Source organism: Trachemys scripta, chromosome 1 (genome assembly GCF_013100865.1).
Source record: "Trachemys scripta elegans isolate TJP31775 chromosome 1, CAS_Tse_1.0, whole genome shotgun sequence".
Taxonomy (NCBI): domain Eukaryota; kingdom Metazoa; phylum Chordata; order Testudines; family Emydidae; genus Trachemys; species Trachemys scripta.
Window position 1 is genome coordinate 329,236,019 of NC_048298.1, and position 17,952 is coordinate 329,253,970.

The 17,952-nt window shown below is 45.6% G+C and overlaps 1 protein-coding gene across 2 annotated transcripts in view; it reads left to right on the forward strand.

Moving 5' to 3' along the window:
• Nucleotides 1-17,952, forward strand: part of TENM4 (teneurin transmembrane protein 4) — a 768,234-nt gene that overhangs the window by 327,516 nt on the left and 422,766 nt on the right. For both annotated transcript variants that reach the window (XM_034759079.1, XM_034759080.1), the window contains one exon: nt 4,772-5,060. In XM_034759079.1, the coding sequence (XP_034614970.1) occupies nt 4,838-5,060 (223 nt within the window). In that variant the 5' untranslated portion in view covers nt 4,772-4,837. The remainder of the gene's footprint in view (nt 1-4,771; nt 5,061-17,952) is intronic.

Below are 17,952 nucleotides of genomic sequence, written 5' to 3' on the forward strand. Positions count from 1 at the left end.
AGTGATGGTAATTACAGACCCCGTTTGTACCGTGTGGATTCTCCCTGTGCCTAAGAGCTTTCTTGGCATGTGCGAGTCTCCTTGTAGAAGGTTTTTAAATAACTGGCCCTCGGTAGGCACTGTCACACCACTCTTGATTAGACAGAAGGAGCCTCCCCTCTCGTCCTGTAACTGCTTTTCTCGCACATTTGTCCCCACAAGGGACCCGTAAACCATGATTTAGATGTTCATTATAATATCTCCCAGTAGCACTGCTATAGTGAAGGGGCCTGTTTTTAAGGTGTTTTAATAAAAGTCATAACAAGCTTGCTCCGTTCTAGGACTTGCAGCCAAGTGCTTACCCTTTGAGTCATATAAAGAAAAGATGTAAATAAAATAATAGTCAAAACAAAGGGTAACTATTTTTAAGCAAAAAGAGTGTTTTGTTTTTAAATAGGAAAACAATGACATACAGTTTTCCTAGAACAAAAGAAGTGAGCAACAGTGAAGTCTCTGTTAGGTCATCTGCCCCATCTCCTGATCAGTGGAGGATTTTTCTTACAGTGTAACCTCCACTGCTTTTGGCTGGTGCAGTTTTAATTGACTCAAATGATAGGGGAGTTGACCAGTTCCTTAGCAGAGCTATTCCACACATTTAGGAAATTCTTCTTGATAATCAGCCTAAATGTTCCTTAGTCGTGTAATGTAATCCCCCTTAGTACAGCTACAGTATATCATCTTGCTCTTAGACAATTTCTCCTCCACATTGGTGTTTACACCTCTCAGGTCTTGATTCAGCAAAGTACTGAAGCACGTGCTTAATTTTAAGCAGGTGAGTAATCCCATCCTTGTTGAGCAAAGCACTTAACTATGTGCTTAACTTACATCACTGAGTTCAATGGGATTTAAACACATGCTTAAAGTTATGCTTGTGCTTAAGGGCTTTGCTGAATTAGGGCCTCATAAGAATATAAGAACAGCCCTACTGGGTCAGACCCGTGGTCCATCTAGCCCAGTATCCTGTCTTCCAACACTGACCAATGCCAGGTGCTTCCAAGGGAATGAACAGAACAGGTAATCATCAAGCGATCCATCCCCTGTCACCCATTCCTAGCTGCTGGCAAACAGAGGCTAGGGACACCATCCCTGCCCATCCTGGTTAATATCCATTGATGGACGTATCCACCATGAATTTATCTAGTTGTTTTTTGAATCCTGTTATAGTCTTGGCCTTCACAACATCCTCTGGCAAGGAGTTCCACAAGTTGACTCTGTGTTGTGTGAAAAAATACTTCTTTTGTTTGTTTTAAAGCTACTGTCTATTAATTTCATTTGGTGATCCCTAGTTCTTGTGTTATGAGAAGGAGTAAAGTACACTTCCTTATTTACTTTCTCCACCCCGGTCATGATTTTATAGAGCTCTATCATATCCCCCCTCAGTCGTCTCTTTTCTAAGCTTCAGGTATTTGATGACCCATATATAAGTAAGGATAAATGTGATGGAAACAAAGTATTCCTTTCATATGCTGTGTATTTCTACATGCTTTACACACAAATATAGGTGAAATCTTGGCTCCTGTGAAGTCATTGGGTATTTTGTCATTGATTTCACTGGGTCCAGGATTTCACCCATGGAGTCGATGGGCCTGACACCATTTTTGGAGTAAATCAGGATTAGTGCCAATGTGAAAAGGGAAGTAGCTCTATTTAAGTCAAATATGTTATACTAGTTTTCAAGAGATCAGAACTGGGCCCAGAGTTCCTCCCACTACCAACAATATGATAGATTCTAGCATCTAAATGACAGGAAAACCCAGAATGTGGTTCCAACAGAGTCACAGTGGCAGACCCACAGATGAGTCCTCCCATTTCCTCCCTGGTTCTAGATTCACCTTTTCACTGCCAATCACTGGCCGGCTTCATCCAGTTGCCTCTCTCTGGCTCTAGCTCCATTCCACTGGACCACTGATGTTGAAAGTGAGCTAACAGTAAAATGCCATCTTTGAACCACCACATTGTGCCTTGGTATTGTAGGTTATCAGAACACGTGTATAGGAGTACAGATGTTAGAGCTATAAATTATGTATTATACCTAGTCCAGTTCCCTGTGAGTACAAGGCACAGAGCAGATATTAAACTGATAGTACATACAATCTTGGCCAAGAGGATATAGTTGTGTTGCAGTGATTAGACACAACTGGCTGAAATAAACATGGTGCGTCAGGCTTTAAATGTATTTTTATGGATTTTGTTGTTAACCGTAGTGTTTGGAGTTTAAATAGTTGTCATCTGCCCCTAGCCAAACTTTCCCTTAGTGCTAGTGCTGAAGGTTTTCCCTTAGTGCCAATCCTTTGATTTTTGATTGACTTTTGCCCCTTCTAAATAATAATTAAATATTTCCATTCACTCTTTTAATCTTGCGATAAATACCAAACTGAGTGTAAGCCACAGTATGTTTTGATTTAAGAGGTAAGTGTTACTGCAGGGGCGGGCAAACTTTTTGGCCTGAGGGCTGCATCAGGTTTCGTAAATTGTATGGAGGGCCGGTTAGGGGAGGGGGTCGTGGTCCAGCCCCCACCTCTTGTCTGCCCCCCCCCCCTTCCCCCGGGACTCCTGCCCCATCCACGCACCCCCACTCCCTGTCCCCTGACTGCCCTGGACCCCCGCCACCCCATCCAACCCCTCCTCTCATTCCTGATGCCCCCCCAGGACCCCTGCCCCATCCAACCACCCCTTCTCTCTGTCCCCTGACTGCCCCCTGGTATCCCTGCCCCTGACTGCCCCCTGCCACCCCATCCAACCTCCCCTCCTTCCTGACTACCCCCCGGGACCCCAGCCCCCATTCAACCCCCTGTTTCCCCCCTGACCACCACCTCGAACTCCCCTGCCCTCTATCCAGCCTCCCCTTACCACGCTGCCTGGAGCACCGGTGGCTGGTGGCGCTACCGCTGTGCCACCCGGCTGGAGCTGGGCCACGCCACTGCCGCCGCCGCACAGCACAGAGCACCGGGTCAGGCCGGGCTCTGCAGCTGCGCTGCCCCAGGAGCTCGCAGCCCCGCCGCCCAGAGCATTGCGCCTGTGGCGGAGCGAGCTAGCTGAGGCAGCGGGGGAGGGGGGATAGCAGGGGAGGGGATGGGGGCTAGCCTCCCGGGCCAGGAGCTTGGGGGCCAGGCAGGACGGTCCCGTGGGCCTGATGTGGGCCGCAGGCCGTAGTTTGCCCACCTCTGGTTTACTGTTAAACTCAATATGGCAAGCCTTGGAAATGAGAGGTATTTATTTGTCCTTCCTTTACTCTAAAAAAAAAAAAATAGAGGGAAATGAGTGGTCATTATTACCCATTATTAGCCTGCTATACCGAGGTTCATCTTCAATTCCTATTCTATATAGTGTGAGTTGTGATGCTCAGCTCCAGAGTACATCAGGCCATAATTGTGTAAGCCTGTCTTCAATATTTGGTTTCTTTTGAGCACAATAAACCAGTCTGGAAACATAGAGACATATTTTACTGCTATTGCAACAATATGCATTGATTTTTTTTTTCCTGCAAATAACGTTGCAGGTAATTTTATTACAGTGAAAAGCTGATCTACTTCAATAATTAAGTATTTTGACAAAATATTTTTCATGTTTATTTCTCGTACCAGTTTCTTCTGTGTGTGTGCATATGCCCCCTTGTCCTTGTGCATATATATTCTATTTGGCATAGTGACAGGAACAAAATCCACTCTTACGTAGCTATGAAGCAGTGGTACCATCTCCTATTTGCAACTTCTCAACTTCACTCGGTACCATAACAACATTTCAAATAAGGAAGCAAAGAGGAGCATTTGCCTCCGCAGACATCTTTGTCTGGGCTCCTTCTAAAACTCACACTTCATTCTCCCACTCCCCAGCACTCGAGTGGCTTGCTTTCCTGCTCTTTTTCTCTCCTAGTCAGTCTCTCTAACCTAAAATACTCCATAAAGACCCTCTTAAAATATAGATCCATATTTTCAAATGTGACTAGTAATATGGGTGCCTCCATTTTTTTAGGTGTCCCAAACTAGCAGGGGGCATAATGATTATTTTAAAAGGGAACCATCATGAGGAAATAAAGTTTCAGTTTGCAGTGCAGATCTATTTTTTTATGACAAGGTTGGGATTTATAGAACAGACCTGACAGAGGACTAGGGGGAGGACTATTACCTAGATGCCAACAAAATATACATTATTTCATTTTTATTTATGTATTAGTAAGCTGAGAGCTGGTGACATGTGTCAAACTGACAGCCTGGACTCTGAACTAGAATGTCCACAGAGCAGGTACATCAGGAAGCTTCTAGTAGCAGGGCAGTGTGCCGGAAGCTTATTTTCAGAGCTTAAATGCTCCATGCTTTCTGGAAATTAGGCTCCTGTAAGGTGTTTAGAAGTAGGTTGCACTAAAAATGAGGCACCCAAAATGGCTAGTCACTTTTGAAAATCTCAGCCACGTTCACATTTGAAACATACTAATGCTAGGAACAAATGGTTAGTTTTTTAAAAGTATTTATTTATTTATTTTATTGCTGTGCCTACCAGCAGTTCTTTTAGTAGTTGCAGTTATAAATGAGAGGTATAAGGCATGGTTTGGGACACCGATAATTGATACTTTTCTTTTATCGGTAGTTGTTGTAAGTGGGTTCCCGGTAGTCTGTTAGCCACCCTTTCTTTTGCATATTGTAAGACTGAATAAAAAGCTTAAACTAAAAAACTCAACCCCCCCCCTGTCTAATGGGATGAACTCAGGTCTCCTCTCTTTTATACTCTCTTTCAGATCATTCCAATCTGATCACCACACAAACGCTGTTATTTTAATGTTGAAGACTCAGACAAAAGTGCCATGGATGTGAAAGAGAGAAAACCATATCGATCTCTGACCAGGCGCCGTGACACCGAGCGACGCTACACTAGCTCCTCGGCAGAGAGCGAAGACAGCAAAATACCCCAAAAGTCCTACAGCTCCAGCGAGACGCTGAAGGCTTACGATCAAGACTCCAGGCTGACCTACAGCAATCGGGTCAAAGACATGGTGCACCAGGAGGCTGATGAATTCTGCCGAACGGGTAAGTACATTTCATCGGGTGCTGCTGTAAGCAGTGTGAGTTAATCAACTCTATGCTGAGGTCCAGAGGTAGGTGAGGGAATAACTCAAAGCTATAAAGGGTTCTGAGGCACTCACAGAGGAATGTCTTTAAGACATTGCACAGAGCAATGAGAGAAAACACTAGAGGAAGATCAACATGGCTTTGTTGGAAGGAAAGCCTCTGCCTGAGGTATGCATAGGTAATGACATACCTGGACAGTGGTGGCAGTGACTGAACCTGGGACCTCTTGAGCATGAGCATCTATTCCCTGAACTGAAAGACCAAGTTCAGTAGCATGGAAGCAGTAGCATAAACATCTTTACATGCTCTAGCCATTAGAGGGAGACAAAGAGCCATACTGTGTGAGCGAGGGTTGCACATAGATACTACACCGTCAACAGTGAGCCCAGACAGTCTTAGGTTGGAAGAAACAAGGTTTCATGTCAATCCAGGAAAGTGTGAAATGGGCAGCTAAAGTGAAATGGAACATGCAGTAGTGCAAATGATGAACAGAAAGATTGACATAGGCTGTCCATGACTTCTACTATATACCCCTGACTAAAACTAGGGGGTGGGGGATGGCAGATGGGGAGGGCGGCCTGGAAGGTTCCATGGGTGCTGGGAAGGGGGTTGCATGCTCGGGGGTGGGGGAAGTGCAGGTGCTGTGGGGGGCAGGAGGGCTGGGACAGGTTCCTGGGAAGCGGGGACCCCAGCTCCTTGCTCCACATGCTGCCTCCACTCTGCCCTAAGCCCCGGTTCTGCAGCTCCCATTGGCTGGGAACCGCGGCCAGTGGGGCTGTGGGAGCGGTGCCTGTGGGCGGAGGCAGGACGTGGAGCTAGGAGCTGCGGGAGGGGAGTTCCTGTCGCCCTTCTGGGGAGCCCCCCTCCCCAGGTAAGCACCGCCCCACACCCCAACTCTGAGCCCTGAGCACCCACACACCCAAACTCCTGCTGCTGTGGGATGCGGGGGCCCGAGACTTCCCCAGCAGCGGCTGGTGTGCCTGGCCCAGGGGCTGCCCAAGCTGCTCAGATGGCTCCCGGCCCAGGTGCACCGGCTGCTGCAGAAGTCATGGAGGTCATGGAATCCGTGACTTCCATGACCTCTGTGACAAACATGGAGCCTTACTTATAGGGCCAGATTCTCAAAGGTGGATGCACACAACTGCACACATCTAATTTGTGTGTGAAACTTTCACAATATTGCATGCAAATCTGATATTTTATGCATGTGCCCGTAGTCATGCTCTTTGTTCTTCAGAGAAATTGCAAGAGGCAATAACTAACTTAATCATACTTAGCAATTATATAATCTTCCAACCCAGGATCTCAAAACACTTCTCTATCTCTAAATACCTATGAAATTACAGGCAAAAGAAAGACCTGTTAGGTTATAAAATGTGTTCTACAGGTAGATATAGCTACACTGAGTCAAAATGATGTTAAATGACCTGCATAAGGTTACAGAGGCAGGAATAGATCCCAGGAGTTCAGACTCCTTATTGCCTTCTCTAACCATTAGAACACACTGCATCTACAGATTTTGTCATTCTTCTTCAAGTGCTTGCTCATATTCATTCCATGTTAGGTGTGCACCGTGTGCACCGTTGCTGGAGAGTTTTCCCTCAGTGGCATCCTTCGGGCTGGCTCTAGCACTCTTTGGTGCCACACACTTATGCATCAGTATAAGGGATCCTGCCGACCCTGCACCCTCCCAGTTCCTTCTTACCGCCTGTGATGGTTGCTGGAGCAACAACTCTTGCTTCGGCAAGGCGTTTTTCAGTAGTTTCTTCTCTGTATTCCAGTTTATTAGTCTTAGTTTAATTGTAATGTAAATATTGTAAATAATACTGCTCTACAGCCAAAATGCTTCTGAAATAAATGTTGTCAAACTTTACTAATTCTGGGTCACTGAGAATGAAAATGATGCTTAAAATTGTTGATTGGCTCTAGTTTTCAAGATATGCTATTGGGTCAGTATATATGACCCTTGACTTGGGAATGGCGGAGGATAAGTGAGTTATAAAGGGAAGGGATCTCAATTTAAACCAGAAATGACTAAATAAATCTTTGACTGGATCGATGAATAAATCTATGACTGGGTTTGGACAGTACTTGCTTTTTAGGCAAAACAATGAATGATGCAATCTGAAGCTGGTATTGCGACATACATTATATGAATTGCATCATGTTATTCCTAGAAGTCATGGATGATGCAATCATAACGAAGCTTACATCACTCTGCTGAACAAATTGCCCTATATCAGCTCTAGAAATCATACAGTGTCGTGCTGTCTTATTTGTCAGTGTTTGATTTTGCGAAGGGACACATTTCTGTTTAGCCCCAAAGTGAGCAGAGATGCCTCGTACTTGTGTGAACAGTGCAGATAACTTCTGCTATGTTTGTGGTGAAGTGACTTTTGCATCACAAAAGCGCAGTACAACCACTATGGTTAAGAAAGCCTATCACCTTTATTTTGGCTGCAAAATTGGAGATCAGGACAAGAGGTGGGCCCCACACATATGCTGCAACACTTGTGCAACAAATCTTCGCCAGTGGTTGAACAGGAAAAGGAAATCTATGCCTTTTGCAGTGCCAATGATTTGGAGAAAGCCAACAGATCATACCAGCAATTGTTACTTCTGCATGGTGCCTCCAGTTGGGAAAGGTGTGTCAAAGAAGAAAAAGTGGACTGTGCATTATCCAAACATTCCATCAGCTATACGCCCAGTACCCCACGGAGAAGGACTGCCGGTTCCTGATGCACCAGAATCATTCTCACTTGAGTCAGACAAGGAAGAGGAAAAGGATGAAACTTCTGGTCCTGAACCATCAATGTTACAGGACCCACATTTTCTCCCATCCTCCTCCTCTGAACCACACCTCATAACACAAGGTGAACTGAATGACCTTGTCAGGGATTTGGAACTACCCAAGAGTAAGGCAGAGCTGTTGGGCTCCAGCCTACAGCAGTGGAATCTCCTGGCAGGTGATGATAGGGTTTCCATGTTCCATGACCGTCAAAAGGATCTTGTCCCATTGTTCTTCATGGAAGGTGATCTTGTAACCTGCAACAACATCGATGGTGTGATGGCAGCCCTCAACATCGTTCACGATCCAGATGAGTGGAGACTGTTCATTGATTCATCGAAGACGAGTCTTAAAGCTGTTTTACTGCATCATGGCAATGTTTTGCCATCAATTCCAGTTGGTCATGCAGTCCATATGAAGGAAACCTATGACAACATGAAACAACTTTTGAGGTGCATAAACTATGACCAACATCAGTGGCAGCTTTGTGGCGATTTGAAGGTTGTTGCTCTCTTGCTTGGTCTGCAGACTGGATACACAAAGTACTGCTGTTTTCTCTGCGAATGGGATAGTCGTGCAAGAGATTCCCACTACATCAAGAAAGACTGGCCACTCCGACAGTCATTGGAGTCTGGGAGGAAAAGTGTTCAGCATCCACCACTTGTTGAATCAAGGAAGATTTTGTTACCACCCTTACACATCAAGCTGGGTGTGATGAAGAACTTTGTCAAGGCCATTGACAAAACACAAGCAGCTTTCAAGTACCTCCGTGGAAAATTTCCAAGGTTAAGTGAAGCTAAGATAAAGGAAGGTGTCTTTGTTGGTCCTCAGATTCGTGAACTTCTTCGAGATGATGCATTTGACCATGCACTGCGTGGCAAGGAAAAGACGGCATGGAAGGCCTTCCAGTTAGTGGCAATAAATTTTCTCTGAAACAACAAGGCAGACAACTACAGGTTGTTGGTGGAAAACCTCCTCAAGGCATACAAAAGCCTTGGTTGCAACATGTGACTAAAGATACATTTTTTTGCACTCTCATCTAGATTTTTTTCCACCTAACTGCGGAACAGTTAGCGACGAGCACGGCGAGCGATTTCACCAGGACATTGCAACAATGGAGAAACGCTATCAGGGCAAATGGAGCCCATCAGTGCTTGCAGACTATTGCCGGACAGTGACAAGAGATGCTCCATTTAATGAATACAAGAGACAAGCCAAGAAGCGCCGAGTAGACACTGAATAGGACTAAACTATGTACATAATAGTTTTTTGCCTTTTGTTTCATAATAAATTTTATTTATATAACCCTTTTGCTGATTTTTAAAGTGTTACATAAACAGGACAGGTGAAATATTATCATGTAAAGCAACCATAAACACATGAAAAGACCTAGGTTTACAATTTATGATTAAAACTCTACTATCTGCACAATATACGTAGACATAAACTGTAAAAACTTAAATATCTTAGAAACAGTAGCCAATCCGTTGTTTTAATTGTCATATTTGAATTCAGCACATCAAAATACATAATAAATAGCACATTTTATCTCTGAAGCAGACGACTTCTCAAAAATTGTAGACCAGTGTAATACTAGTATAGATAGTTAGAACCCCTCCTTTATCATTGAGGGGCTCCCTTTGCCAGGCATGCGCCCCCCTCAGCTCCCGGGCTTCAAACCTTATGTCTCCTGTGGCACTGCAGTTGTGTGAAGTGTCTGGGAGCGTTGTCAGCTTTGTCAGGACTTTAAGCCTCATACAAAGAAAGAGAGGCCAGACTCAGGGTAATCCTAATGGAAGATGCTCTTAGACCGGATTCAAAGCCAAGCCACCCAGATTCGGCACCGAGCACTTTGACCTCAGTTCAAAGCACTCCTCCGACACTGCGCGTATCCTGGCACCATTCTCCATCTCCGGTACCAAGAAGAAACATAAGAAGAGAGCGCTCACTGGTGCCGAAGAAAGGCAAGCAAGGGGAAAACAGTAGAGTGCAACCCGTGTCAGCCCACTCCTCCACCCCCAGTCTCAAGTGGCACCATCAACTTCGCCCAGAATGCTGAGTCCAGTGCAGGACCCCCCGCTGATGCCAGAAAGTCATTGTGGCACCAGTGAAATCGTGGTGCCTTCAACCCTGGAAGCCTTTGCAGTGGCCAGGGACTTATTATTGCTCCCAATACCGCCAACTCCGATGGGACAACTGTCGGCTCCAACGAGCACGAGCAGGAGAGATCATGGTGCTCCGAGTTCCTTCCCCACAATGGGACATTCAATACCTTCCAGGGGCAAGCCACCCTGTTTTCTTCTATGAGATTGGCCCCAGTCCAGCACCGCTCACTGGACCCTTGACAATAATCGGTGAAAGTGAGGGTACCACTCCCCTGTGGTCACCTCAGGAGGATTCTTTGTCTGAATGCAAGGTGGAGCCTTACACCCATCCAAAGAAGCACAACCAGTACCCGTCTTACGTGCCACCGAACCATGGTACAGGTCCTCCCACTGGTACCTGGTGGACAGTGACCTATGCAATGGCCACTCTGGAACCCATTCTCCCGGTACTGGGCTCATCTTCTCACCAGTCATACTTGGTTGCTTCTGAGAGGAGGGCCCCTGCACTGCTCTGCTCGGCACTGGACTTTGACTCCGGTACCGAACCTGGTACCAATACACAAGATGTGGACCCCGTGGAGGTAGTTGAGGCTGAAGAAGAGGAAGAAGCCCCTTTTCTCCAGTAGAGGCCTCTTTCTCTCCTGGCCTCCATCATCCCCTCCCTGGATCCAGGGGACTGGTATACTGCCCTCCACTTGAAGGATGCTTACTTTCACATTTCTATCTTCCTTGGCCACAGAAGATTCCTCAGGTTCATAGTAAACCAGACTCATTACCAATTCACCATTCTCCCTTTAGGCCTGTCTGCAGCCCCCAGGTTTTTACAAAATGCATGGGTGTGGTAGCGACCTTTATCAGAAGGCAAAGCATTCAAGTCTACCCATACCTCAATAACTGGCTGATCAAGAGTCACTCAGAGGCCCAAGTAACAGGACAGCATCAGAACAGCATCAGGTCCAAGCCACCTTCCAAGCCCTGAGCCTGTTGATAAACGAACAAAAGTCAACTCTCATTCACTACAGAGAATAGAGTTTATCGGGGCAGTGCTCAATATGACCCAGGTCAGAGTCTTCCTTCCAGAGGCTTGATTCCAGACAATGTCGGACCTGATATCCAAGGTCATGGCCCACCGAATCACAACAGCCCGGGTTTGCCTCAAGTCCTGGGACACATGGCCATGTGCACTTACATGGTCCGGAATTCAAGGCTGCACCTCAGGCCTCTGCAGGCCTTAGCTTCAGTGTACTCACCGAAAAGACGCCATTTGGACTCAGTACTTGCTGTTCCAGCCCCAATCCTCGCCTCCCTCGACTGGTGGAAGGACCCCCAGTCGGCAGTGGTGGGCATTCCCTTTGTCACCCCCCAGCAGTCAGTGTCCCTAGTGTTGGATGCTTCACATCTAGGTTGGGGAGTCGACCTTGATTGCCTCAGAACACAGGGCCTATGGTCCCAGGAAGAGCTCTTCTTGCATATAAACGTCAAGGAGCTCAGAGTGGTCCACTTAGCTTGCCAAGTGTTTCTTCCCCAATTCACAGGCAAGGTAGTGCAAGTACTGACGGACAACGCAGCAGCCATGTTCTACATCAACAAGCAGGGAGGAGTGTGCTCCTCTGCCCTGTGTCACGAGGCCATCTGTCTAGAGGACTTCTGCATGAAGCACTACATCCACCTTGAGGCTTCTCATCTTCTGGGAGCCCAGAACACCCTGGAAGATCACCTCAGCAGATCTTTCTTCTCTAACCATGAGTGCTCCTTTTGCCCAGAGGTCACCAGGTTCATCTTCTGAAGGTAGGGCTCTCCTGTTTGCACCAAGCAGAACAGGAAATGCCATCAGTTTTGCTCACTGCTTGGGCACAAGCTGGGCTCCCTTTCAGATGTCGTCCTGCTTCCATGGACAGTACTCCTATTCCATGCATTACCTCCAGTTCCTGCGGTACACAAGGTCCTTCTAAAAATCAAATGGGACAAGCCAAGAGTTATTCTTAGAGCCCTGGCGTGGCCATATCAACACTGGTTCGTCATGCTGCTAGATTTATCAGTAGCACCCTCGCTACCGCTCCTACACTGCCTGGACCTGATCTCACAAGATCGCGGCCATTTACTCCACCCAAACCTCAGCTCCCTTCACCTGACCGCCTGGATGTTATATGACTGAACCCAGAGGAGCAAGCCTGTTTAGAGCAAGTTCAACAGATCTTGCTGAGTAGTAAGAAACTGTTCACTAGGGCTATCTGCCTCTCCAAGTGGAAGCTTTCTCAATATGGTCATCCCAACAAGGCCTTTCTCGGACTTGGTCTTCCCTTCAGTCTATTCTGGATTACTTGCTCCATGTAAAACAACAAGGTCTGGCCCTCACATCTATCAAGGTGCATCTAGCTGCAATTTCGGCCTTCCACCCACCATGAGATGACAATCCACTTTGTTAAGGGGTTAGAGAAACTTTACCCTCGGGTTCGCGAACCGATTCCCCCGTGGGGTTTGAACTTGGTCCTATCAAAATTCACAGGCTCTCCCTTTGAGCCACTGGCATTGTGTCTTCTTTTTCTCCTGCAAGGTTGCATTCCTGATAGCGATTACCTCAGCCAGAAAGGTCCCTGAAATCAGGGCATTTACGTCAGAACCATTGTACATGGTGTTCTTCAAGGACAAGATTAAACTGTGCCCCCCTCTGCCCTTCCTGCCAAAGGTGGTCTTCCACTTCCATGGCAACCAAGCCACTTTCCTGCCAGTCTTCTGAATTCTGGTGTGGCTTCGTGAAGAAGAGCAGCAACTTCACTCATCGGATGTTAGGCATGCCCTCGCCTTCTACACTGAGGGGACTAAACCGTTTCACGGATCCACATAACTCTTTGTGGCAATAGCAGAGAGGATGAAAGGCCTACTGGATAACCTCCTGTATTCATGCATGCTACGAGCAGGCGAATGTTCCACCACCTGCCATCTTGACCACTCATTCGACAAGAGCTCAGGCCTCTTTATCAGCATTTCTGGCCCAGGTCGTCAGTGCATATCTTCTCATCCCACTACGCCATTACCCAGCAGACTCCAGATGACACCAGGTTCGGGCGAGCAGTGTTGCAGCACGCATGTCCATGAACTCTGAGTCCACCTCCTTGGTTAGTGCTTGTGAATCACCTAATGTGGAATGGACATGACTAAGCAGTCAAAGAAGAAAAAACAGTTACTGACCTTCCGTAACTGTTATTCTTCGATATGTCCATTCCACGACCCACCCTCCTACCCCTCTGTCAGAGTTAGCCTGCAAGAAGGAACTGAGAGGGTGCAGGGCCGGCAGTGCCCCTTATACTGGCACATAAGCACGTGACACCAGAGGGCACTAGAGTTGGCCCGATGGATACCATTGAGGGAAAAATCTCCGGCAATGGTGCACGCAGCACATACACACCTAAAGTGGCATAGACATGAACAACACATCTCGAAGAACAGTTATGGAAGGTCAATAAGCATTTTTTTTTTTAATATTTTTTTTCTTTTTCTCTGTGCTTGAATTTTCCTATCTCCTTAGCTCTGTGATTGGCCTACCTAATTATAAAAATTAGCCCATAGATTTTATGGGCGGATTTTCAGTTGGTTAAATCTGTGTAACTCTGTTGACTTTGGTGGGGCTTCACTGATTTACACTAGCTGAAGACCTGGCTCTATTAGCTTGTGATATTTTTGCTTGATGCAAATAAGGCAAAGTGATTTTTTTCTAGAGCTGGACGAGGGGGCAGAGAGGAGGGAAACATTTCAAATTGACCAAATAAATTCAGTAAATAAACAAGTCAGCATTTGAATGGTTTTACCCAGAGTGAGTGTGCCAAGAAAGCAAACTGCGCAAGTCAGCATAGCAAAAAATAGACCAGACCTGAATAAAAAAGTTTTAGATATTTATTATCTTCCTTTTATTGACTTGAGTTCTCCCAGCTTAAAAGGCTACACTGAGCATAGAATATGAAAATCGATGTGTCTCTTGCTGTTTATTGCGAATAAATTTGATTTTCAGTTAATTGTAGCAGTCGTTTTTCATAATTTATGAGTCGCTGTTGCTGGAGAGCATCAATCAAGCTGCACATTGATGCGTTTGAGGTTGTTGAGTGTGGATTGTTCCAGGAGGGAGGGGGACTTTGTGATCATTGATCGGTGGACTAAAATCTGCAACGTGGGGACAAAAACAAAAGGCTCATCTGTCTGCTGAACCATAGAGTGTAGGCCTAATCCTAACTGTGGGGTCTGGACCACAGGCAGAATTGGTGGGGTGGAGAGGGGAGAAGCGGTTATATCTGTTTTATCAGTCAGTTCAAGTTCACTTGCTGCTGAGGCTGTGGAACAGGAGTACATGTTCTCCGGTATGATAGCACAGCAGTGGTATCTGGATTAATTTATCACAGGCTTGCTCTGCGCTCTCTGAGCTGGCTCCCAAGGTTTGGTGGAGCAGATGAGCCATGAGTATCCCTGCCTGTCAACTCTGTCAGAAAGCTTAATCTGTTTTAGTTAATTACATAGGTGTGAAGTTCACGAACAGTTTATGGACTCTGAGCATTCCAGACCCGAGTGCCTCAACCAGCTGAACCACGGTTATTTTCTTCTCGCGCTGAAAAGTTTTTTCTCGGCTTTTATTTGGAGCTGGTGTCACGTTTGTTGGTCTATCGCTCTATCTCCTTCTGTGCACCCTCCTCCCTTCCCTCTTTCCACTGGGAGCTCCATAGCTAACTGAATTAAGCAGATGTTTCCCTATTAGAAGAAAAAACAAAATGCCAGCTGCCTGTGGTTAGTGGATCATTCACTGTGCAGAGGTTATTGCAGGAGAGAGTACCTGCTGGAAGAGGTCTTTTGCTGGGCCAGCTAAGCGGTAACCCACAAAACCCAGAGTACAGCTTAGAACAGCGCTGTTAGTTGGGTTGGCCAGTTTGTATAACATCAACAGATGGAAACTTGAGGGAAATCGCAAGCTTTCACGTGGCTTTAGAGTAGGGATGGGAGCAAAACTCAGCCCTGGATCCAAAGTCAAGGTCCAGAGCGGAACTTGGTATCTCTCTAATGAGCAGAACCGAATGCACCTGAACATAATGTTTCACAGTCCAGCCCAAGACACAGCTGTCTCTAGGTTAATGTGTTCAAATTCAAATCATTGTAGAAACCAGTAGGAGCTGAGAACTCCCATCTGAACAGGGATCTGCATCCTGAGTTTAGATATGGGGTTTTAGCCCCTTTTGATAATAAAAAATAATAAGACAGGTTTTTCTGCCCCAGTAAATTTTGGTGGCTGTAATAATTAGAACCATCTTAGATTTATTCCAGAACTTCTGATAGTGCTTTTCTAGTTAAGTGTACAAACTATGTCCAGTGAGAGTTTGAAGTCATCAAAGGTACGTTACGCTGCAAAAAACTCAAACAAACCAGGCAACGAGTCACAAAGCCTGGGTCAACTGACTTAGGCTTGCGGGACTTGCACTACAGGGCTAAAAAGAGCAGTGTAGATGTTTCCGTTTGGACTCTGAAACCTGGTTAAGGGGAATGTCTCAAAACCTGGGCTTCAGCCTGAGCAGGGATGTCTATGCTATTTTTTAGCTCTGTAGCGTGAGCCCCACGAACCCAAGTCAGACAATCTGAGCTGTGAACTCACTGCTGCAGGGTTGTTGGGGCTTTTTTCGCAGTGTAGTCGCTGTGATGCCGGCAGATCAGGTGCCAGCTCATGCTAGAGCCACAGGCCAATTCTTTTCTGTATTAGTATAGATCAAAGTGATTGTCAAATGTATGCGAATGTATTTGGTCTTTAAGCTTCATGAAAACTAGTAGGAAGTTACTTGCATTGTTTTCAATTGTCTGTATCCCGTTATAATGTAGTAGCAAACATTTACATTGTGTGTACCCCTGTAACTAAATAACCCATCCAACGAGAAAGAAGCCTGGTGGAGTGCAAATGAAGATTTTTAACAGAAAAGTGCTAATTTCAAAGCAAGTGATCATTGTGTGTGATGATCGGAGGTCATTAAAATGCATTCCTCACTCCATCATCAAAAGAAAAGCCCACACGGGTAGTGACACTGTTAGCTTGTTTTCTGTGAGAAGTGTGGATTTAAGGAAAGGTCCTGCATTTCTGGACTGTTTGGACTCTTACAAAGAAGTGTACCAGAAGCAAAGCAGTGATCCCCAGAGACAATCTGGGTACCCTGAAAAGATGTTTTGGGAAACTGGCTGTTTATTACATCGCTACCACCATTTGGAATTACAAACATTGACTCACTTGTGCATGTGTTTTACCTGCTTTAACCTCTCAATAACTCACATTCTTTTTTCATAGCTAATAAACCGTTAGTTAGTGTACTATAGAATTGGTTGCCAGTTTTGTCTTTGGCGTAAGATACAGAGTACCAATTAATCGGGGGTAAGTGGCTGGTGTCTTGGGACTGGGAGCAACCTGATGTGTTGTGATTTTTTGTTTAAGTGACCATTATCACAGCATTCAGTTTGTCTGGGTGGCAAGATAGGCTGGAGTGTCTAAGGGGACTGTCTGTGACTCCAATGTAAGACTGATATAATGATCCAAGAGTTCACATTTGTCACCAGCTTGGTGAAATCTAATTATAGAACACACCACAAGCGTCGGGTGTTTGCCCTGTTTTCTGACAGTCTGCCATGAGGTAGACACTCACAGTTGTGAGCCGCTCCAGAGAGCATGGCACACGTATCCCAAGAGTACGGCTAAGCAGAAAGATCAGGACTGGCCTCTACAAGAATCGCTTTGCCTACAACTGAAATTCAGCCATCTCTAAGGTGAAACATGGTAACTGTTTAACAGTGCATAGCAACAAGAGGTGAGAACTGCCATATCCAAGTGAAAGTACAAGGGAGGTTAGTTAGGAAGAATATAATTACCCAAGTTGGAGTTTGGCCAAGACACCGGGTCTAATGCCCCCTACTGGTCCAAAACATTCCTTGAATCCATCAGATTGTGGCATACTGTAGAGCAAAGGCAGGGGTGCATTATGTCAGGTAAATGCACAGTGCAGATAAAGCCATTCATGGGATGCCAAAGTCTTTTAAAGTCTTTGAATGCTGAAAAAAAGAGAATGTAAATTAATAAAAAAATGTGGATTAGAATGGAGCCAGTAATTGCTCCACTAATTGCTCTCCCCAGTTTTTCAGCACAAGTTTCTGAACAGAGTGCTAATAACTGAATCCCCATTCACACTGCCTGGGACTGATGATTATGAAGCTCTGCAGGTAACTAGACATGAACTCAGGAGTCATTTTCGGGTTATATTTTTAGCCAGCAAAACAATTGCATCTATTTGCAGCCCAATAACTTCTGCTGTGATTATGTCAGAGTGAATAAGCTAAGCTGGGCTGAGAGTAGTTAGCATTTGGAGCTGAGACCTCCGAAGGAAACCTAGGTCCCACAAGATGTGGTTTCGGTGATTCAAGAGGTGGCACACTCACCTGTGAGTCAGCACTGAATCAGTGCTCCAGGACTATTTGACAGTGCTGGATATCAGTGGATATGGAAAATAAAATCCTAACCATTGCTGATCAGTAAACATCCCATGTTACTTCCCCCGAGAGCAGGTGTGTTCTGGTCAAAATCTGTTTGGAGTGATTATATTCTGTCTGTCTTAACTGCCCCCGTTTCTTCCCTTTACTTTTAAACTGGATAAATTTGGTCGAGGCGCTATTGTCTATTACTTAAAGGAGGGGACAAAGAGGCAAGAATTTTATCACTATGTCGTCTTTGTAAAGTCATCTAACCTGTCTGTTGTTATCCATATCTATAAAATGGGATAATAATACTCAGCTACCTCTCAATGGGTTAACTTAACTGATATTTGTAAAGTACATTGTAAAGCGCTGTATAAATGCTGGGTAGGATTTTTGTGTAGTTCTGCTGTGTGCTGCTAAGCAGCTGTTGTTCTTTGTGTTTAGTTACTTCGCTCATTTGCTGGTTCGCTCACTGAGG